Below are 21,019 nucleotides of genomic sequence, written 5' to 3'. Positions count from 1 at the left end.
CCTATTTAAACAATTAGGAAATGTTTTCTCTCACAATGTGAGATGGCCACAGAGAAGGTCAGCTCCAGGGCTGGTTGATTCAGCAGCTCAGTAACGTCACCAAGAGCCCAGGGTCTGTCTGTCTCTGGTCTGCCTGCCTCAGCAAGAGGGCTTGTCCTCATGGTGTCAGGATGGTGGCCAGCAGCATCTGGACGCTCTGCCTGGGCCTTCCTGGTGGCTGTGAGCTCCTGGGCTGAGGCCACAGTCCCGTTCCGACACGCGGGTGCTGACAAGCCTTGTGTCTGCAGCCACACTGGTGAGAAGCCCTTCCAGTGCATTGCATGTGGCCGTGCCTTTGCCCAGAAGTCTAATGTCAAGAAACACATGCAGACCCACAAGGTGTGGCCTCCAGGACGCAGCGGTGGCACCGTTTCTCGCAACTCTGTGACTGTACAGGTCATGGCCCTGAACCCCAGCAGGCAGGAGGATGAGGATAGCACAGGTGGGTAGAAGTGGCCGTTGGGCTGTGTCTGGCTGGAGTCTCCCTATGCAGCCCTGGGGGTGAGCAGCGCCAGCCACAGGCAGCTAATGTGCAAGCAACATATGCCCACTTTTACATGACCTGCCAGTTGGAACTACCCTACTGCGTTGTTTAGCCATTCTGTGTGTGCCCTCTGAGTTCTTGTGAGCTCTAGAGAAGAAACCATTTCTTTCAAAACTCCTACAGTGCCTGGCACCAGCCTATTGAGATGTTTTAGATCACATCATGCTTTGAGCATTGAGCAAACATTTGGAGGGAGGCCTACTGTGTGCCAGGCCACTGGGCCTACGGACATGAGGTCAGAGGCCCCCGTCCTCAGGGAGAGTGAGGGAAGGACAACTAAACAAATGCTTATAATTGGAACAAGGAGCTGGGAGGCATTGTGAGTACAGCTGGGGGTGGCAGTCAGTGTTGTTAACAACCACGGAGAGGTCTAGAGTGTCCAAGGGGAAGGCCTGCGAGGGGAGACTTGAGGCATAGCTCTTCTGGAATGTAAGTATTCAGTACGTTGGCCCCTGGAATGGCTGTGTCTGTGTGCACCAGCTGAGTGTGAGTGCAGGGCCTCGGGTACAGCATCCAACCCCGAGCTCGTGGGAGGTGGCGGGGTGAATGCAAGGGAGCCCACAGGAGGTGCCCTGGGAGTCCTTCCCGAGGGGCGTGGCTCTGTCCTGGCTCTCCCTCTGCCTTTCTCAGTGACTTCCCTCCCTGACTTTCTCCATAGGGTTGGGCCAGACCCTGTCGAGTGCCCCGCAGCCCCAGGCCTTGCCCACAGCAGGCGAGGAGGAGGGGGACAAGCTGGAGGCCAAGCAGGTGGTCCTCATCGATAGCTCCTACCTGTGCCAGTTCTGCCCCAGCAAGTTCAGTACCTACTTCCAGCTCAAGTCCCACATGACCCAGCATAAGAATGAGCAGGTAAGTGGGTGGCGGGGAGCAGGGGTCGGGGTGGGCGGGCAACACCGACTCCAGTCGTGAGCCTTGACTGGTGCTGCCTAGAAAGGGACAGGAGTGGGCCTCGGCTGCTCTGAGCTACCATGTGACCATGATGGACCAAGCTTCCTCGTCCGTTCTGCCTGGGTGTGGCCAGCTTACTGGGCGGTTATGGTGCTTGCCCAGGGGAGGAAGCCCACCTCTCAAGGGTCGTATAATGAAGGGACCAGACACAGGAGGCATCCTTACTCCTCTGAGAAGACCTAGGGTCTAAAAACCTACCTATGGGGATTTAAGACTACAACCTTTTTTTTTTTCCATTGAGGCATAATTCATATACCATAAAGTTCACCCTTTTAAAGTGTACACTTTAATAGTTTTTAATCTATTCATAATGTTACGCAGCCATCACCACACTAATTCTCGAACATTTTTATCACCCTGGAAACTTTATACCTGTTAGTAGTCACACCCCCCTACTCCCAGCCCCAGGCAACCACTGATCCGTTTTCTGACTCTATGGATTTACCTGTTCTGGACATTTAATAATGGAATCATATAGTACATGGTCTTTTGAGATAATGTTTTCGTTTGTGTTGTAACATGTATCAGTACTTTATTCCTTTTTATTGCCCAATAATATTCTGTTGTATGGATATAGCACATTTTGAATATCCTTTTATCAGTTGATAGACATTTAGGTTGTTTCTACTTTTTGGCTTTTATGACTAATACTTTTGTGGACATTTGTGTACAAGTTTTTGTATGAACATATGTTTTCAATTCTCTTGGGTATAAACCTAGGAGTGGAATTGCTGGGTTATATGGTAACTCTATTCCAGTCTTTATTTTTTTTAAATAATCTTTATTAGTTATTTTTCTCCTTATAAAAGTATCATATACCCAATGTAAGATTAGAAAATTCAGAAAAGTCTGAAGAATGCTTAGGTTAATATTTACTATTTATTATATGCTGGGTATTCTGCTAAGTGCCTTACATTCAATACTTTATTTACTTCTCATGACAACCTTAGAGATAGGCATTTTCAGTATATCCAGGTGAAGAAACTGAAGCACAGAGAGGTGAAGTGACCCATCCTAAGTCACACTGCCAGTAAGTGACGGAGTCAGGCTTCAAAGCCAGGTTGATTTGACTCCAAACCCCATGTCATTAACCACCTTGCAATGTGTCCTCCCATGAATGCAGCCCAAAATGCAGTATGTTTTGTCGATTTTCTGTTTTTTTTAAAATTATAATTGGGATCTGTACACATATATAATTTTGAAGTATGCTTTTTTTCTGAGATAGCTTTTTAAAAGACTTTTTAAAGAATTATAGGTTCTCAGGAAGTTGCAAAGATGGTATAGAGAGGTCCCTCGTACCCTTCAGTCAGTTCCCCTCGATGGTTACTTCTTACATAACCAGAGCACAGTATCATAAATAGGAAACTGACTTTGATATAAAGTGTATGTATAGTTCTATGTCATTTTATCACTTGTGTAGATTTGAGTAGTCACCACTGCAATCACGATACAGAAGGATTCCATCACCACAGAGACTCCCTTGTGCTGGGTTTTTGTAGTCACACCCACGCTCCTCATCAACATCCCTGGCCTCTGGAAACCACTAAAATTAATCTGTTCTCTGTCCTTATAAGTTTGTCATTTTGAGAATGTTGTATATGTGGAATCGTCAAGTATGTGGCCTTCTGAGACTGACTTTTTTCACTCGGTGTAAATTTTCTTGTCCTTTTTGTTTTTGAATCTAATTTTATATTCTGAGCATTTACTCATGTCACTATCTTTAAAACATATTTATTTATTTAATTAATTTTTGGCTGTGTCAGGTCTTAGTGGCGGCACATGGCTTCTCTCTAGTGGGCTTTTCTCTGGTTGTGGTGTGCGGGTTTTCTCTCTCTAGTTGTGGCGCTTGGGCTCCAGAGTGCGTGGGCTCTGTAGTTGCAGCACACGGGCTCTCTAGCTGTGGCTTGCATGCTCAGTAGTTGCAGCGCGCGGGCTTAGTTGCCCCGCCACGTGTGGGATGTTAGTTCCCTGACCAGGGATCAAACCCGTGTCCCCTGCATTAGAAGGCAGATTCTTAACCACTGGACCACCAGGGAAGTCTCCATGTCACTATTTAAAAAAACAAAACAAAACATAATTTTTAACGGCTACATTTTTTTTTTTTTGGCCATGCCATGTGGCACGAGGGATCTTAGTTCTCTGACCAAGGATCGAACCTGTACCCGCTGCAGTGGAAGCAGTGGAGTCCCAACCACTGGACCACCAGGGAATTCCCAATGGCTACATTTTTTAAAATTCCCTATTGTTGAACATTTAGGTTACTTCCTGAGTTTTGCTATTATAAACAAAACTGTTGTGAACACTGTTGTAATCAAATCTTTGTCCACATCTCTGACTTCTTCCTTATGATAGATTCTTTTTTTTTTTTTTTCTTTTGGCTGTGTTGGGTCTTCGCTGCTGAGCATGGGCTTTCTCTAGTTGCAGCGAGCAGGGGTTACTCTTCGTTGCGGTGCATGGGCTTCTCACTGTGGTGGCTTCTCTTGTTGCGGAGCATGGGCTCTAGGGAGCGCAGGCTTCAGTAGTTGTGGTGCGCAGGCTCAGTAGTTGTGGCGCACAGGCTTAGTTGCTCTGTGGCATGTGGGATCTTCCCAGACCAGGGATCGAACCCATGTCCCCTCCATTGGCAGGAGGATTCTTAACCACTGCACCACCAGGGAAGTCCCCTTATGATAGATTCTTAGCAGGGAGATTGATGGAGTTAAGTTAGGATATGTTTGGGGGAAAATCACAGAAAACTTTGACTCAAACTAGCTTAAACAATTAGGAAGTTTGTTATCTCACATAACAAGAAAACCCAAGATAGGGCAGCTCTGGGCCTGAGACAGTCAGTTGACTCAACCCAGCATCAAGGACCCTGTGTCTTTCTAGCTCTTGTCTCCACTATCTCAGGGTGTGGCCTTGTCCCCTGCTGGTGGTTTGCCTGTGGTCCTGTGGTGGCAGTCACTCTTCCTAGGCAGAAGATCAAACACAGTATTATCCGTGAGCATAAAGGGGTTGTATTTTCTGTGTCTTCTTTAGAAGCAAGGAAACCTTTCCCAGAAGACTTCTGTAGACCTCTCATTGGTCAGAGCCGGTGCATATGCTCTGTCATTTAGGAGTGCATTGTCATGCTGGAAATAATAGATAACTGGCTTACTGGTTAGGGTTTTTATCCTCTCACATCACAAGAGGTCCATAAGTAGGTAGCATTGGGCTTATATAGCAGGGTTCTCTTGGCTCTCTGCTCTGCCATCTTTAGCATGTGGCTTTCATCCTCAAGGTTGCCAGATGGCTGCTATACCTCCAGTCATCACATCTATATTCCAGTCATCACATCTATATTCCAGTCAGGACAAATGCAAAAAACAGAGGGGACTTCTCCTAGGAAGCTTTTGCCTTTTTGTTCTGGGAGTGATTCCTTCCCCAAAGACTACTGCCTACTTACCATTGGCAAGAAAGGAGTCACATGGCTGACACTCGGTGTAAGGGAGCCAGGGGATCAAATGTTTTAACTTGATTTGGCATCTTGCCACTCTGAACAAATCAGGGTTCACTTTATTAGGAAGAAAGGGCATGTGGAATTGTATCTGAGTGTGTCATGCAGCCCTATGAGGAGTGTGTACTACTTGTCAAAGTATAATTTTCAAAATGTTAAAAAACATCATTCTCATACAAATAACATAGTGAACATGAGTCAGAATTTTACTTAACTCGTTAATGAGGGAACTGGGAGGATGACAAAGCCAGTCAAAAGAGGATAAGAAACACTGATATCTATACCCTTATATAACTGTGTCAGTGAAAAAAAGGAATCCTGAAATAAGATTACTAAGTTAGATACAAATCTGGTTAATGTCTTCAGGGCACCAAAACCTTTGGAGTTATCTTTTCTACATGAGAAAAATCATTTACATTGGATCAGTTTTCTACAAGTTGACATTTAACTTTAGAGTCTGGGTCCTAATCAGTAGTAAACAGTCAAAACAAGTCACATCACCCAGAGGGTGAGATGACCCCCAGTGGCTTAACTGCCTTTACCTAACTGCCTGCCAGACAGCAGTTCTCAAATTGAGGTCCCTGGCCCAGCAGCTTCAGCATCACCTGGGCACTTGGTAGGAATGCACATATTCAGGCCACCCAGACCTGCTGAATCAGATTCGCTGGGAGTAGGATAATCTGTTATCGTGATGCAGGCTCAAGTTGGAGAGCCACTATTCTAGCATGACATTGGAAGGACGTCATGTCATCTTTTCACATCTTTTCAAGATGTTATCATTCCAGGTTTTGGATATTTTTTCTTAAGCATACCCAGACCACACAGAGCCTGCAGGGAGGGTAATGGGCCCATTGTGACTGGTTGAGAGGAGGGGACCCTCTAATCAAAATAAGACCAAGGCTGCAGCAGCAGGGGAGCAGGGAAACAGCGGTTGGGTCTTCCACAAGCAGTGTTCGAGGTGGATGCCACAGGGCAGGGGGCGGCAGTGGAGCAGCTCTCCTGCCTTTCCTCACCGACCCTGCCTCTTCCCTCAAGGTGTACAAGTGTGTGGTCAAAAGCTGCGCGCAGACGTTCCCAAAGCTCGACACTTTTCTGGAGCACATCAAGAGCCACCAGGAGGAGCTGAGCTACCGTTGCCACCTCTGTGGCAAGGACTTCCCCTCACTTTACGACCTGGGTGTGCATCAGTACTCACACAGCCTCCTGCCCCAGCACAGCCCCAAGAAGGACAGTGCCGTCTACAAGTACGTGCCCTCCCTTTTCCCTCTCCCTGCAGGGAGCCCAGGGGTCTGGTTCCTTGGTGGTTCTGACTGCTCAGGACCAGTGGGACATCTCAAAGGGGAATCTGAGGCTCCAGGGTCCAGCCTGGCAGAGAGGGTTCTGTGTCTTGGCACTGAAGGGGGCAAGAGATGCTGGCCCGCCTTATATCATTCTTCAACTTGGCAGACAGTTATCCTAAAAAAAAAAGAAAAAAAATCTTAAAAAAGGGAAGCCAATGTTCTTTCCTTGTTCATAATGGGAAAAAGATTGGTATTTTTTCTAAAGTAAAATATTATGAAAATAGTACTCCGTCTGATAGTCTACACAATTTAGGTTACAGTTGGAATGGTACGCTGATTCTTAAATGAAAAAATGAACAAGTCTGAAAGCAAAATCTGAAAGCAAAAATCATAAAAATAAGATTCATTTGTTTTATAATCTGTAAATTTTAGGTTAAAGTTGAAGCTATATGCTGATTCTTAGAATGGACAAGGAATGAATCAAATGTAGATTTCATTGGGGGTAGTTTTCTGACAACCCTTTACATTGTTGTAGTTTTCTGTTTCAGTCATAAAGAAGGTCCCTTTGGCAGAAATGATGAAGGGCTCCCTCTGTTTTGCCTCATGCTTTTAGTCCTTAGATCTTCAGATCATTCTCTTTGGAGCCATCGATCCTGTGATCATCCTTGTAGAGTTTCTCTTCCTCGATTGCTTTCTGGTCCCTCTTCTAGACTCTCATATGCCGATGGTGTCATCCAGCATCACTTTCATGACTTGGTGGAACCCCTCATTTTTGCTCTGCATTCATTTCGCCACGCATTTCCCTTATGTCTCTTGGGAGCCGCTGCCTCACAAAACCCAGCACGTAGTGCATGGGGATAGTGAAAAAAAAATTGGAGTGTTTGTCTAGGGACTTCTTCTAGTCCATTAGTGAATATTTTCATGTTAGAATGGTTTTTGCTTCTCTGTACAAACTTGTGTCTGCACAGACTTAGCTGATGACCTCTGTTAATGGGGCCCCCCTCTAACTCCTGGGTGAGGCTTCTGGGGTTCAAAAATAAGTAAATACAGACCTTGAGTTTAGAATGCATGGGCTGCTTAGGGAGACAGGAGTGTATATATGCTTAGGATATACTGTGATAAAATGCTATCATAGACATATTACGCAAAGTGGGAGGTAGGGCAGCAAAGGTGTCCCAGGAACAATGATATCTGAACTGGGTTTTGAAGGATGGGTAGGAGTTTGCCAGGTAGACAGTGGGTAGTGGGAAGTGCATTCCTAGCAGGAGGAACAGCAGGTGTAGCGATATAAAATAAAATAGCATATGGTTTAGAATGACTGTTCTGTGGAATGGAAGGGGGAGGAGATGTTTAGATGGGGCCTGGGAGAGAAAGTGGGGCCAGGGCATGAGGGCCTTTTAGAAGTCACAAGAGCTTTGAGAAGTTGGCATGGGGACTGGGGCTTGAGAAATGGGATGTAGGGCAACTGACCCTGAGGGAGATTGGGAAATGGGGCCAAAGAGGCAGGAAAACCAGGTGAAGCTCTGACCAGCTAAGGGGTAGAGATTTCTGGATAATGATGAGTAATTCTCATTTGTTCTCAGAGGGCATTTTCTTTTGCTTTTGCCATTCCAATCTGTGGATATTCTATAAGTCCCTGTAACTGTGTGTCTCTCTAGAGTGAGATGCCAAGTAAAAGGAAGGGAGCAACTACTAGGTGCCTTGGCCTGACTTAGGGACATTGATCCCCGCAATCCTGGGAGGTAGGTTGTATCAGTCAGCTGAGGTGGCTATAACAAAATATTATAGACACATGAGAGAGAGAGGGCATCCTCTGTCTGGTCTTTTCTTATAAGGGCACTAACCTTACCTGGAGGATCCCACACTCATGATCTCATCTAAACCTAATCACTACCCAAAGGCTCCATCTGCAAATACCATTACATTGAGGGTCAGGACTTCAACATGCAGATTTTTGAGGGACACCATTCAGTCCATAGCTGTGGTGTTCTCCCCATTTTGAAGATGAGGACATTGAGGCTCAGAGAGGAGAAGTGACCTGCCTACCAGAGTAACAACGTCAGTACGAGCTGGGATTCAAACTCTTGTCTTGGACTGTGGAAGCCTCATAGCTCTGGTTTTGGAGTTCACAGGCTGAGAATTGAGCCCCATGATGGCCCTGTGCCTGCAGTAGATCACTTCTCCCAGGTTCTCTTGCCAAGCTTAGAGTGTCAGAGGCCCTTTGTAGCCATTGGAGCTTCTGGCCCCAGAGTAAGGTGCAGGGAGGCAGGACACCATCTGGATGACCCAAGGGTGGGATGGTGTAGTGGGTAATGATAAGAGCTCTGGAGCCACCTCCCTGTGCTCAAATCTGAGCTCAGCTGCACACCTGATGGATGACCTCAACAAGATATTCAGCCACTCTGAACTTCAGTCTCCTCACCTGTGAAATGGCGATACGATAGTGCCTACCCTATTGGATTATTTATAAGGATCAAGTAAGATGAGTATGAAGCAGTTAGACATGGTGCCTAGAACATAATAGGTACTCAATAAATATTATTGCTGCAATGTTTATTAATTATATAATTTAAATCTAGGTTTGGTTGCTTGTAACAGGGATCCAAAATAACAGTGGCTTTAACAAGGTGAGAGTTTATTTCTGTCTCATGGTGACATTTAAGTGGGTGTGGTGGTTTCATTCCATTTTCACGGGGGCAGGTCCTGTCAGTCCGGCTGCTCTGCCTGCTTTGGGCCACATTGCCTTGGCCTGCCTGTGGAGCCTCCCCAACTCCCTCAAGTGAATTTCATACATGTCACTATATATATGCTGTATGTTTACTTTTTCCTTTTAAGACTAAGATGTGTTTTTTTTTCTAGTTACAAAAGTCATCCATGTTCAATGCACAGAAATGAATTTTTAGAAAAACCCACAAGAAGACAAAAAACAAAACCCTGTTAACCTCTTGGTACATGTCCTTTGATATATATCTGTAATAAGCATATTTATAGCTATAAATATCACAGGCTATATTTGAGTTAGGTTATCCCAAACACAGTTATTGAATCTGGTGAAAATTCATCACACCATCTTCCTGTTGCACAGCTTCTGATAAACAGTCTAAAATTTAATAGGATCATTCTGTATACTTGGCGTTACCACTTAAAACTATAATGTTTATATCTTTGCACCTCAGCACAAACAGACCTGCCTCAGTCTTTTAAACAGCTACTTAGTATTCCATTGTATGTGGATGGGCTGTAGTTTATTTAACTCATTCCTTATTGCAGGTTAATTGGGTTATTTCCAGTTTGTCATTATTATAAACAACACTGCAGGAACAACTTTGGACATATATCTTTGCTCATTTGTAAATAAATTCCTAGAAGTGATTTTGCAGGTCAAAGATCACAGAGGGGTTTAAAAAAGATTAATTACCTACTTGAAAAAAATAATTGCTATGTGCATACAATGCAATATTTAAAAACTACAGGAGGGCATAGAGTGAAAAGGAATTCCCCATCCACCCTGACCCGCTCCCTCATCCCATAGGCAATCACTTTCAGGAAGTGTTCTTTTTAAACTTATTTTGACATAATTTTAGACTTCTAGAAAAGTTATAAGAATAGTACAGAGAATTCCCACATACACCCTTCATCCAGATCTCCCCGATATTACAATCCTTACACACTTACTTTATCACATTCTGAGCTTTTTGGGAATAATTTGCAGACATGATGCTCCTTTACCCTTTCTCTTTAGTGTGTATTTTCTAAAAATGAGGATAACCTCTTACATAAGCACAGTGTAGTTATCAAGATCAGGAAGTTAAATCAATACAATTCGGTTACCTAATGTACCCTATTCAAAAATTTCTAATTGTTCCAATAACATCCTTTATAGACAAAGAAAAAAAAATGTTTTTTCTGGCTCAGGATCCAATCCAGGATTCCAGATTGTATTTGGTTGTTGTGTCTCTTTAGTCCCCTTTAAGCTGGAACAGTTCTCATTCTGTCTTTGTCTTTCATGACCTTAATATTTTGGAAGAGTATAAGCCAGTAATTTTGTAAAATGCCCTCAGTTTGGGTTTGTCTGATTTGACCTCAGGGTGGAGCCAGGATTGGCACTTTTGGCAGGAGTATCACAAAGCGACGCTGTGTCTTTCTCAGCGTGCTGTATCAGGAGACACATGACTCTGGTTTGGCCTGGTGCTGGGGATGTTACTTTGGGTGACATAGTTAGGGTGGCGTTTCTGGCAGGGAGTTTTCATTTAATGGTGCTGCGAAACTGCATCCTTGCTGCCGGAGCCTGTGCGATTCCTGTTTTCTTCCTCCCACTAGCTCACCAGGTCTCTGCCCTCCTGGTAGCTCTGCTCTCACCTCTCCTGCTCCTTCTTTCTTGCCATCTGGAGGCATTTAGCTTGTGGTTTTCAGGGTGTGGCCTGAGGGGGTGTCCCTGGGGCCCACGACAGGTGCAGCCTGACTGCGGGTTTCCCACGTGCCCTGGTGTACAGATGGCAGGGTCCATGGTTCTGTTTTTAACATGAATTGCCCACCTGCCTCTGGCATTCCTCAGTGATACTGCATTGTAAACGGGCCTATTTGCTGGTGAATGTTCTGTGGTGGGGGGACGGTGGGACCTTTTCCTTAGAGCGGCTTGAGGCCTGAAACTGCTCTTTTGTGGGCATGTTAGCGAGTGATGTTTAGAGTAAAGACCATGTCTATGGGCTTTGCAGTTTATGAGCTGTTTGGCACCAGTGTGTCCTTTGACTCTTGTTATGATCTTAAGAAAAACTGAGAGGCAGGTCCACTTGGAATTCCTACCTCATTTTATGGATAAGGAAACTGAGGGTCAGAGATGGGAGGGAGCCAGACCTGGATCCTTGTCTGTCTGACTTTTTTTTTTTTTTAATTTTTATTGGAGTATAGTTGATTTACAATGTTGTGTTAGTTTCAGGTGTACAGCAAAGTGAATCAGTTATACATCTATCCACTCCTTTTTAGATTCTTTTCCCATATAGGCCATTACAGAGTACTGAGTAGAGTTCCTTGTGCTCTACAGTGGGTCCTTGTCTGACTGTTTCATGTAAGAGATTGTCCCTGGTGCTCAGAGCAGGTTATGAACAAGCCAAACAAGACAGATATGGTCCTGGCCTCCAGAGCCCACTTGCTGGTGGAGGAGACAGAGAAGTAAGCAAATAAATGATTCCAGATAATAATTGCTAAGAAGGAAATACAACTGGAGAGCATAGTAGGAAGTGGCTGGGGCTGGGTTCTGGGGGGCACCTTGAGACGGGGTGGTCGGGGAGGGACTCTCTGAGGAGGTGACATTTGAGCTGAGATGTGAAGGCTGAGCAGGTGCTGCCAAGGGGAGGACTGGGGGGAAGAGTGTTCCGGGTCATAAAAACAGCAAGTACAAAGAACCTGAGGTGGGGTCGAGTTTGGTGTGTTCTGGGTGCATTCAGGAGACCGGGGGGCCTGGAGCAGAGGGTGTGAGATGGGCAATGGGGAAAGGTGAAAGCTGAGAGCTGGGAGTGAGTCAGGCCAGTAGGGCCTTGTAAGCCAAGGTCGGGATTTTTAAGCAAGGGTGTGACATGGTCTGATTTTGATTTTTTTTTTAATAAAATAAGTAAATTTATTTAAAAAAAAAGGTTTTGTCGTAAACACATAATCTTATTTTTTTATTTTTATTAACATCTTTATTGGAGTACAATTGCTTTACAATGGTGTGTTAGTTTCTGCTTTATAACAAAGTGAATCAGTTATACATATACATATGTTGCTATATCTCTTCCCTCTTGCGTCTGCCTCCCTCCCACCCTCCCTATCCCACCTCTCCAGGCGGTCACAAAGCACCAAGCTGATCTCCCTGTGCTATGTGGCTGCTTCCCACTAGCTATCTATTTTACGTTTGGTAGTGTATATATGTCCATGCCACTCTCTCACTTTGTGGCACATATATACAATGGAATATTACTCAGCCATAAAAAGAAACAAAATTGAGTTATTTGTAGTAAGGTGGATGGACCTAGAGTCTGTCATACAGAGTGAAGTAAGTCAGAAAGAGAAAAACAAATACTGTATGCTAACACATATATATGGAATCTAAGAAAAAAAAAAAAGGTCATGAAGAACCTAGGGACAAGACGTGAATAAAGACACAGACCTACTAGAGAATGGACTTGAGGATATGGGGAGGGGGAAGGGTAAGCTGTGATTTTGATTTTTAAAGGCTCCTGCTGGCTCCCCTGTGGAGAATGAATTAGGGCAGGGAGGAGGCTACTGCACATGTTCGAGCAAGATGGTTTGGATTAGGATGGAGGCGGTGGCAAGCGAGAAGAATGGACCGATTCGAGAATGAATCAGATGTGGGATTTTGCCTCCTGGTGTTGGGGGCAGGGAGTGGCCCGGTTCCCACGCCTGCTGGGGCATCCAGCCGAGAACACAGCTCTCTCACTTCTCTGCTCCTCCCCATGTAGGTGTGTCAAATGCGTCAACAAGTACTCCACCCCGGAGGCGCTGGAGCACCACCTGCAGACCGCCACTCACAACTTCCCCTGCCCGCACTGCCAAAAGGTGGGGAACCCTGCCCTTGCTGGCTGGGCGAAAATAGGGGCGAGAGGTGATGGAGTGAAGACCCCACCGTCTCCTTCTCCCCTCCTGCCTCAACACACGTGCAGGCCAAGCTTGAGGTTGTCTCCGCAGACGACTTTGCCTTTGAAGAGCGAGAGCTCTGCCTGGCCCGTCTCACCCGTTGGACACCACCCGTGGCCATCCCAGTGCTACTGCTGGGCCAGGCGGGCCAGGCCGGGCTGACGTGGAGTGAGGCCTCTCCTGGGCCCAGGCCCAGCATCTGAACAGCGGCCTCCAGCTTCCTGATGTCTTATCATCCTTGTTATTACTGGTTCTTCTTTTCAGTGGATCTGGAAGCCCTCACTAAAGCCTGGCCCTTCATATCATCAAATATCCAGGCAGTGTTCCATTTTCCACTTTTCCCAAAAACATAATTTTTGTAAAGTTTGTTTGAATCAGGTTGGTATATTGTGATTGGTTGATACGACCAAAGTTTCTGTTAATCTACAGATTCCCCCCATCGATGCTCCTTTCTTTTTTCTTTTAATGTATTTGTTGAAGAAACTGGGCCATCGGTCCTGTGGAGTTTCCTGAAGTCTGGATTTTGCAGATTGCATACCCTGGTGTGTTTAACTGGTTTCTTTGTTCTACTCATTTTCTTACAACCTTATGAGGCAGATTTTCCAGGACAGACAGCCCTGGTTTCACTTTGGCCTCATTGTAGATGTTTCTAATTATATAGCCTAATTTAGGGGTTTGGAATTTGTGGTCTGAATAAAAGGTATCATGAATTAGCGAGAACCATGTGCCAGATGCTATTCTGAGCATTTTGTCTGAACGGGCGCATTTAACCCTAGGAGGTAAGCAAATTATTACTGTCTCCATTTTATAGACAGGGAAACCGAGGCACAGAAAGGTCATCCAGCTGGGAAATGATGGGGCTAGTAAGTTGATGGGTCTGTGTCCTTGACCACTTCTCTGTATCAGATGAATGAAAAAACGAACGAATGCTTTTCCTATGCCTGGGGAGGAAAGAGATTTTGGCTTCTGTGTTTTCTGGCTTTTTATTACCTTTCCATTTATTTCTTCAGTTATTTGTTCATTTTTTCATTCATTCCTTTGCTTGTCAGTCATTTGATTCAGGCCCTGTGCTGAGGAATGAAAGCCCCTCTCTGCCCTCTTGGAGATCCCGTACAAGCAAAGGGCCGTGTTTCAATAAGTTAGACGCTGACTTTAAAAATATGGGTGGACATTCAAGGGCGGAATTTGCTTTGCCTGGTGTGGCATTGAGGAGTCAGGGAGGGCTTCACAGGAGCAGTGACCTGAGTTGGGTCTTAAAGGATGAGTAGGAGTTTGTCAGGCTAAGAGAAAGGCTCCCTGGGTAGAAACAACAGCCTGGGCAGAAGCTCAGGGCATGCGTGTCTTGACTGGGCTTATGGGTGAGTAGTGGGAGCCATGAGGTTCTAATGGCTGAGCTTGACACTGTGGGCCTTGACCCCCGGTGGGCAGAAAGGAAGATGTTTCTGTAAGGGCTGGTAACGAGGGGCCCCTTGAGCTCATAACGTGGTGAGGGCTGGTGAGTCAGACCTGACGCTGACTCCTCTGTTCTGCCAGGTGTTTCCTTGTGAACGCTACCTGCGGCGTCACCTGCCCACCCACGGCAGCGGGGGCAGGTTCAAGTGCCAGGTGTGCAAGAAGTTCTTCCGGCGGGAGCACTACCTCAAGCTGCATGCTCACATCCACTCAGGTGGGTACCCTGTCCCCCACCAACTCCTGCTCAGTCCCCCTTCCCCTCCCTCCAGACACCCTCTCTGTTCCCCTTCCCATCCTCCTCTGGCCTTCCTCCCCACCTCCTTCAGCCTTCTTCCTGAGCCCCCTCCTGCCCATCCCCTCCCTCTCTTCATCCCTGCTTCCCATCCCCTTCCTGGCCCCTGCCTGCCCCCTCAAGTGAACAAGGGGTTCCCACCAACACTAGAGTGGAGATGAGCCTTGGGAGGCGGGTGGGGGGGGACTCATGGCTCTGCCCCTGAGGCCATTCTGAGCCCCTGGGGGTGGGGGCGTTGTGCTCGATGCAAAATTCCCTCCCAAACCTGGATAGAACCCTCTCTCCTTAGTTCCCCAGCTGAGATACATCGACACTTTATTTTCTTTTAAGCTTTAAAATGTTTTTTATTAGTTAAAAAATTCTGTTCTGCTTTATACTGAAAACAGTCTAAAGATTGAGAAAACCTGAGGAAAAAAATCCTTGATAATACAAAAGCATCTCTCCTCAGATGGACAATCCTTTTTTTTTAACTATGGTGTACGGTAAAAAATACATTCTATATGCAACCCAGGAAACACATACTTACACACAGAATATACTGAAACAGAAGTTTCACAAAACAATATTTTCTATCTGTACAGTTTTAGTTGTTAAAATAACCACCATCAGTTTGTGACTTGGACTTTGCAGTTTGAAGAGTGATCCTAATTCCCCTCCTCAAAGGTGATCACTGTTAGTGGTCTCATCTGGGACATTCTAGTTTTATTTTACATCCATACAAAACATGTGCTTACTTTTACACAAAGAGGCACATGTTATAACTCTATTATGTGCCATTTTTCTTCACTTCTCAAGTACCTTGAAGATGTTCCTAATGGCACCTTCTTTTTCGCAGCTGCATGGTATTCTCCTGCGTTTACCATCTTTGATTTAACTAGTTCCCTGTGCATGGACACTTAACTTATTTTTTCAGCTGTTAGTTTGTATACACAATGCTGTGTGGGTCTCTTGACAAGCTTTTGGGAATATATCTGAGGTGTACATTCCTAGCAGTGGAAAAAATGCTAGGTTAAAATGTATATGCAATACCGAGTTTTAGTTTGGGATGATGAAAAAGTTCTGGAGATGGATAGTGGTGACGGTAGCATGACAGTAAGAATGTAGTTAATGCCACTGAAGTGTACACTTAAAGATGGTTAAAATGGTAAATTTTCTGTTATATATATTTCATATTTATGATAAAAGAAGAAAAAAAGTAACTTCATTGGCAATTTTGATAGATACTACCAAATTGCTTTCTTTTTGGTTTTTAAAATAATTATTATTATTCAAAAGTAATACATACTTTTTGTAAAAATGGAAGCAGTATGGAAGTACCTAAAGTAAAATGTTAAATTCCCCCTTCAAATCTTAATTGCTACTGACAGTTTGGTGTGTACCCTCCCCTACCTTTCTCCCTGCGTATTCTGTGTCGATACAAATCCATATGGCCAGGGCTTTTTTGGAGTATGGGGATTGTATTTTTTTCTAACAAAAATGAGACTGTATTAAGCTGTCCTACACTTTTCTTTTCCCCCTAGCAATATAACCAGGAGATCTTTCCAGATCAGGAAACACAGATCGACCTTAATCTTTTTAATGACTGCAGAACATTCCATTGTAAGGGCCAGAATTTCCTCAATCATTGGGTTGGCATTTTTCAAAAGTACTTTATTCATCCCAGAGAGGAGAACAGAGAGGAAATAATGGCAGGAAGTAAAGCAACCCAGTAACAGCCCTTTTCCAAAGGGCAGTTTCTGACCCCTGACCCCTGTTAGGTGAGAGCTGCTCTCCATGCCACCCCTCAGCCCCAGCCCCACGCATGGATTCTGCAGCAGACAATCTGGGGCAACTCAGGTGGACTCTGGGTCACACTGCTGGGCTGGAGTCTTACTTCCCCCAAGCACTAGGTGTAGACCAGGAACCTAAGTTTTCTCTTCTAGGACTTACCTTATGGTTTGTTGCAAGGATTCAACCAGATAAGGTGTAATTCCCCCCTCCCCTATGGTGGGCCCCATTTCAGTAAATGTCACGGCCATCCACCCAGCCCACGCCTTAGATTCTCTCATGCCCCACAGCCAGTCCGTTGGCAAGGGCTGCCGATTCTGCTTTCTGAACATCACCTGTACTTGGCCACTTCCCATTTCTTGTACCAGCCTCCTTCCTGCCTCCACCCTCACACCCTCAATCTGTTCTCTACACCCAGCCAGCCAGAAGGAGCCTGTGAGACTCTCGAGTCAGATCCTGCCCCTCCTCTGCTCAGCCCCTCTGGTGGCTTCTCATCCGGCTCAGAGTAAAAACCTTGGCCTCCCAAGCCCTCCCTTTTGGGCCTGGCTGCCTTGCCCACCTCCTCTTCTGCCTCATTCTCCCTCTCCTGCTCCAACCCGGCCACATGGGCCTCCCCATTGTTCCTCAGACACATGCAGTGCCCCACCTCTCCTCCTGCCTGGGACCCTCACTCCCACATTCCTGCATGGCTCGCTCCCTCACCACCTCAGGTGTTGCCTCGTCAGAGAGGCCCTTCCTGCCCATCCAAACTGAAACAGCCTCCTCTTCTCCCTGGCAAAGCAGAGTCCGAGGAAAGGGAGAGGCAATATTCCCCCAGGCCACCTCCCTAGAGGAGTTGCTGTCCTCTAATGGAGACCCCTGCGCCCCATATTCAGACTCCCTCTCACGGCACCCTTGGTCCCGCATCTGTGTTTCCTCCTGCAGGTGAGAAGCCCTACAAATGCTCAGTGTGTGAGTCCGCGTTCAACCGCAAGGACAAACTGAAGAGACACATGTTGATCCATGAGCCATTCAAGAAGTACAAATGCCCCTTCTCGTGAGTAGAGACGGTGGGTGGGAGGGGGCAGGTTTACCCAGCTGTGGGATAGAAGGGGGTCAGGGCCGAGGGCTGCAGGCCCTCTCTCCTTCTGTCCTGTCTTGGGTCCTGCCTGGCTGCTTCACTCCCCATGCTGCTCCCCTGCCCAACCCTTAGGGTGGATGAGCGAGTCCATCCTGCCCAGGGCTAGCAGGGGGGCCAGCAAGAGAGTCCTGTGCTTAGTGAGCTCCCCTGACCAGCGTTTTGGATCCTAGGACACACACGGGCTGCAGTAAGGAGTTCAACCGGCCAGACAAGCTGAAGGCTCATATCCTTTCCCACTCCGGTAAGTGGCTCCTGGACGTGCCAGGAGGGTCTGGTTCAGCTCAAGCCCCCTGGGCAGGAGCCCCAGAAAGAGCAAACACATCCTGTGAGGCTTATTTTCCCTGCCTGGTACCTTCCAGCCAATAGACTTTTGCTCCTGTGAGCCATGAGCCTGGCCTGCGTTTGGGTCCTCAGGGTGTACGGAGGTGAGTCAACCACAGTCCCCCAGGCTGAGGAGGAAGCTGACTCAGGAGGAGATGACTGTATACCAGAGAGGCACCCAGTGTGACAGAGGTGGGGCCAGGTGTGGAGGGAGATCCAGTTCTGAGTGGGTCCAAGATAAGGCCAGGGAGGTTCCTTGGCCCACTCGGCAGAGCGAGGAAGCTGGGGTGTGGAGTAGGGGGTCTCCACACCACTCCTCAGTTTCCCGGTGGCTCCGCAGAGCTTCTCCTGGGGCTGCTGCTTCCCCAGAGCAGCTTGGCTGGCTTTCCACATACCACTTGGTCTATAGAACAAGGTTTCTCACTCTCGGCACGATTGATATTTGGGGCTGGATAATTCTTTGTTGTGGGCGGCTGCCCTGTGCACTGTGCGACGTTCAGCAGCATCCCTGGCCTCTCCCCCGTGGTTCTGGCAGCCAAATATGTCTCCGGGGACAAGCCAGACGATCCTTGGGGAATAAAGTCACCCCTGATTAACAGCCACTGGTTTATAAACAGGATCTGGTGGCTAAAGAAAGTGTGAAAACTAAGAGAGTAGATTGAGGACTTGGAGACAGAGGGCCTGGGCTTGATTCTTGGCACTACCACTGTCCTGCTGGGTGGCCTCGGGCAAGTCACTGCCCCCTCTCTGAGCTGTCATCCCAGGGAGGCTGAGGGGGCTGTGGCACAGTCTGTGTGTGGGACGGAGTTGACTTCATGGTGGATATGGAGGCACCAGTGATTCATCCAGTGAGTGACTATTGCGAGAATACCATGTGTCAGGCACTGGGGGTGCCATGGGGGAATCAGGCAGAAGCCCACCCTGCCCTCCTGGGGAAGGTTAGCATTTAGTGGCAGAGATCGAAAATGAACAGCAAACAAGTAAGTATGTTACAGTAAAATATGCTGAGGGCAAAGATGGAAATAAGTAGAGTGAGCGGGCAGAGAAAGAAGGGAAGTGGGTATCAGGGAGGGCTTCCCGGAGGAGGTGACACGAAAGCTGAGCCTGAGGGAGGAGAAGAGCCGGAAATGGCTTCCAGGGTGAGGGAGCAGCAAGTGCGAAGCCTTCAGGCAGGGAAGAGACTGGCGGGTGTTTGAGACAAGGAAAGGCGGGCGGGAGGCCTGGAGCTCAGAGAACAAGATGGGGGAGAGGAAGGAGATGTGTCTGAGAGGTGAAGGGGGTGGCCAGCTGCAGGCGGCTCTGTGGGAAATTTGGGGAATCACTGGAGGGTTTGGAGCAGGGAGTGTCATGGAGAGGTTTTACCAAGACCTCTCTAGCTGCCCTGTGGGGAATGGTCTGAGGCGGCCAGGGTGAGGCAGGCAGACCAGAGAGGAGAGAGATGATGGTGACCTGGCAAAGTTAGTTAAGGTTTAGGGGCTGAGCTTGCTGTTCCAGGCAGAGGGGAAACAGCACAAGCAAAGGCCCAGAGGCAGGAGGCTGGCACAGGGTAAGTGGCTGGGAGAAGGTGGGAGATGAGGGTGGAGGGAGCAGGGCCCAGATCACACCCATGCTCGTAGGGCAAGCTGAGGAACTGGGCTTTGTTCCAAGTGCCAGGGCAGCATTGCAGGGTGAAGGGTCTGGGTGCCTCTCACTGCCTTCCCCTCGCTCCCCAGGCATGAAGCTCCACAAGTGCGCCCTGTGCAGCAAGTCCTTCAGTCGCCGTGCCCACCTCGCCGAGCACCAGCGCGCCCACACAGGCAACTACAAGTTCCGCTGTGCCGGCTGCGCCAAGGGCTTTTCCCGCCACAAGTACCTCAAGGACCACCGCTGCCGCCTTGGCCCCCAAAAGGACAAGGACCTGCAAGCCCGGCGGCCCCCCCGGAGGAGGGCAGCCCCCCGCAGCGGCAGCACTGGTGGCCGCAAGGTGGTGACCCCCCTGCCTGACCCGCTGGGGCTGGAGGAGCTGAAGGACACAGGGCCTGGGCCAGTGCCCGAGGCCGCCCCAGGCAAGCCACCCTTCTCGGAGCCTGATGCTGTGCTGTCCATCGTAGTGGGTGGGACAGTGGGGGGTGAACCTGAGCTGGTGGTGCCCGGGCATGCCGAGGGCCTGGGCTCCAACCTGGCCCTGGCGGAGCTGCAGGCAGGGGCCGAGGGCCCGTGTGCCATGCTTGCTGTGCCTGTCTACATCCAGGCCTCGGAGTGATGGACCCATGGTGTTCGCTCCCGCATCCTGCCTGATGCTCACCTTTGGGTCCGGGGCCTCTAGGAGCAGACTAGAGATCCTTCCCAGTGGAAGTGAGCCATTGGTCAAAATCCTTTTGGAACATGCTCTGTAAACCCTGGACCAAGGTCGCCTCGCTGGGCCCCCTGTCCTGCTGGGAAGCCCTGCAGCATTCTGGGATCTGAGGCAGCTGAGCCTAAATGGCCCAGGGTCTGGCTGGTCCAGGCTGGTGGTCAGGCTGCCTGAGAGAGAAGACAGGGGAGTCCCACCCACCCCTCCTCCAGGCTGCCTAGGGGCAGTCTCTAGTTAAGCTGCTCTTCAGGGACCTGATATGTTTGGAGCCTTTACCTGTTAAACCTTTTCACGTGCAGTTCTCCCAGCATCCCCAGATGACTCTGATGTAGGCATGTAGGAGGCACTCAAGTGTTGTGGTTAGAGTTCAGCTGTGAGCCAGATCTGGATTCAGATCCAAGCGCTGACACTTACTTGCTGTGTGACCTTGGGTAAGTCACTTCACCTCTCTGAGCCCCGCATTCCTCATCTGTACAATGGGGCTTATGACAGTACTACCTCATAGGGCTGTCATCGGGATACAGTATGATGAAATGTACAAAGAGTTTGGCATAGTGCCCGGCACTCAGAAAGTGCTCAATAAATGTTTTTATCAATATGGCTCAGGCCCTAGCTTTGGCAGTTTCTTTCTTAGCCCCTAGGTGGCAGCATTCCCCCCACCAAAGCTTGTGTGGGCTGAGGGGTCACTTGGCTCCTCACACAGCTACGCTACCCCGATTGCCATAGGGAGGTTTGGTGCATCCAGAACAGTTATTTCAGAATATATCCCATGGAAACCCCTGGAGGAAGGGGTTTATAACTCACTTTTGAAAATGC

At 47.8% G+C, this 21,019-nt stretch overlaps 1 protein-coding gene across 5 annotated transcripts in view; it reads left to right on the top strand.

Annotated features, from left to right (window-relative positions):
- ZNF341 (zinc finger protein 341) overlaps window positions 1-20,803 on the top strand; it is a 43,411-nt gene extending 22,608 nt beyond the window's left edge. For 2 of the 5 annotated variants that reach the window (XM_032605907.1, XM_032605911.1), the window contains 8 exons: window positions 288-481; window positions 1,242-1,432; window positions 6,042-6,250; window positions 12,745-12,841; window positions 14,453-14,585; window positions 17,355-17,466; window positions 17,721-17,791; window positions 19,584-20,803. In XM_032605907.1, the coding sequence (XP_032461798.1) occupies window positions 288-481; window positions 1,242-1,432; window positions 6,042-6,250; window positions 12,745-12,841; window positions 14,453-14,585; window positions 17,355-17,466; window positions 17,721-17,791; window positions 19,584-20,113 (1,537 nt within the window). In that variant the 3' untranslated portion in view covers window positions 20,114-20,803. Of the gene's footprint in view, window positions 1-287; window positions 482-1,241; window positions 1,433-6,041; window positions 6,251-12,744; window positions 12,842-13,399; window positions 13,462-14,452; window positions 14,586-17,354; window positions 17,467-17,720; window positions 17,792-19,583 lie in introns of all 5 variants that reach the window. The other 3 variants (XM_032605909.1, XM_032605910.1, XM_032605908.1) reach the window with 2 other exon arrangements.
- The last annotated feature ends 216 nt before the right edge of the window (window positions 20,804-21,019 follow it).

This window comes from Phocoena sinus, chromosome 15 (assembly GCF_008692025.1).
Source record: "Phocoena sinus isolate mPhoSin1 chromosome 15, mPhoSin1.pri, whole genome shotgun sequence".
NCBI classification, from domain to species: domain Eukaryota; kingdom Metazoa; phylum Chordata; class Mammalia; order Artiodactyla; family Phocoenidae; genus Phocoena; species Phocoena sinus.
This window is presented reverse-complemented; position numbering and strand designations above follow the sequence as displayed.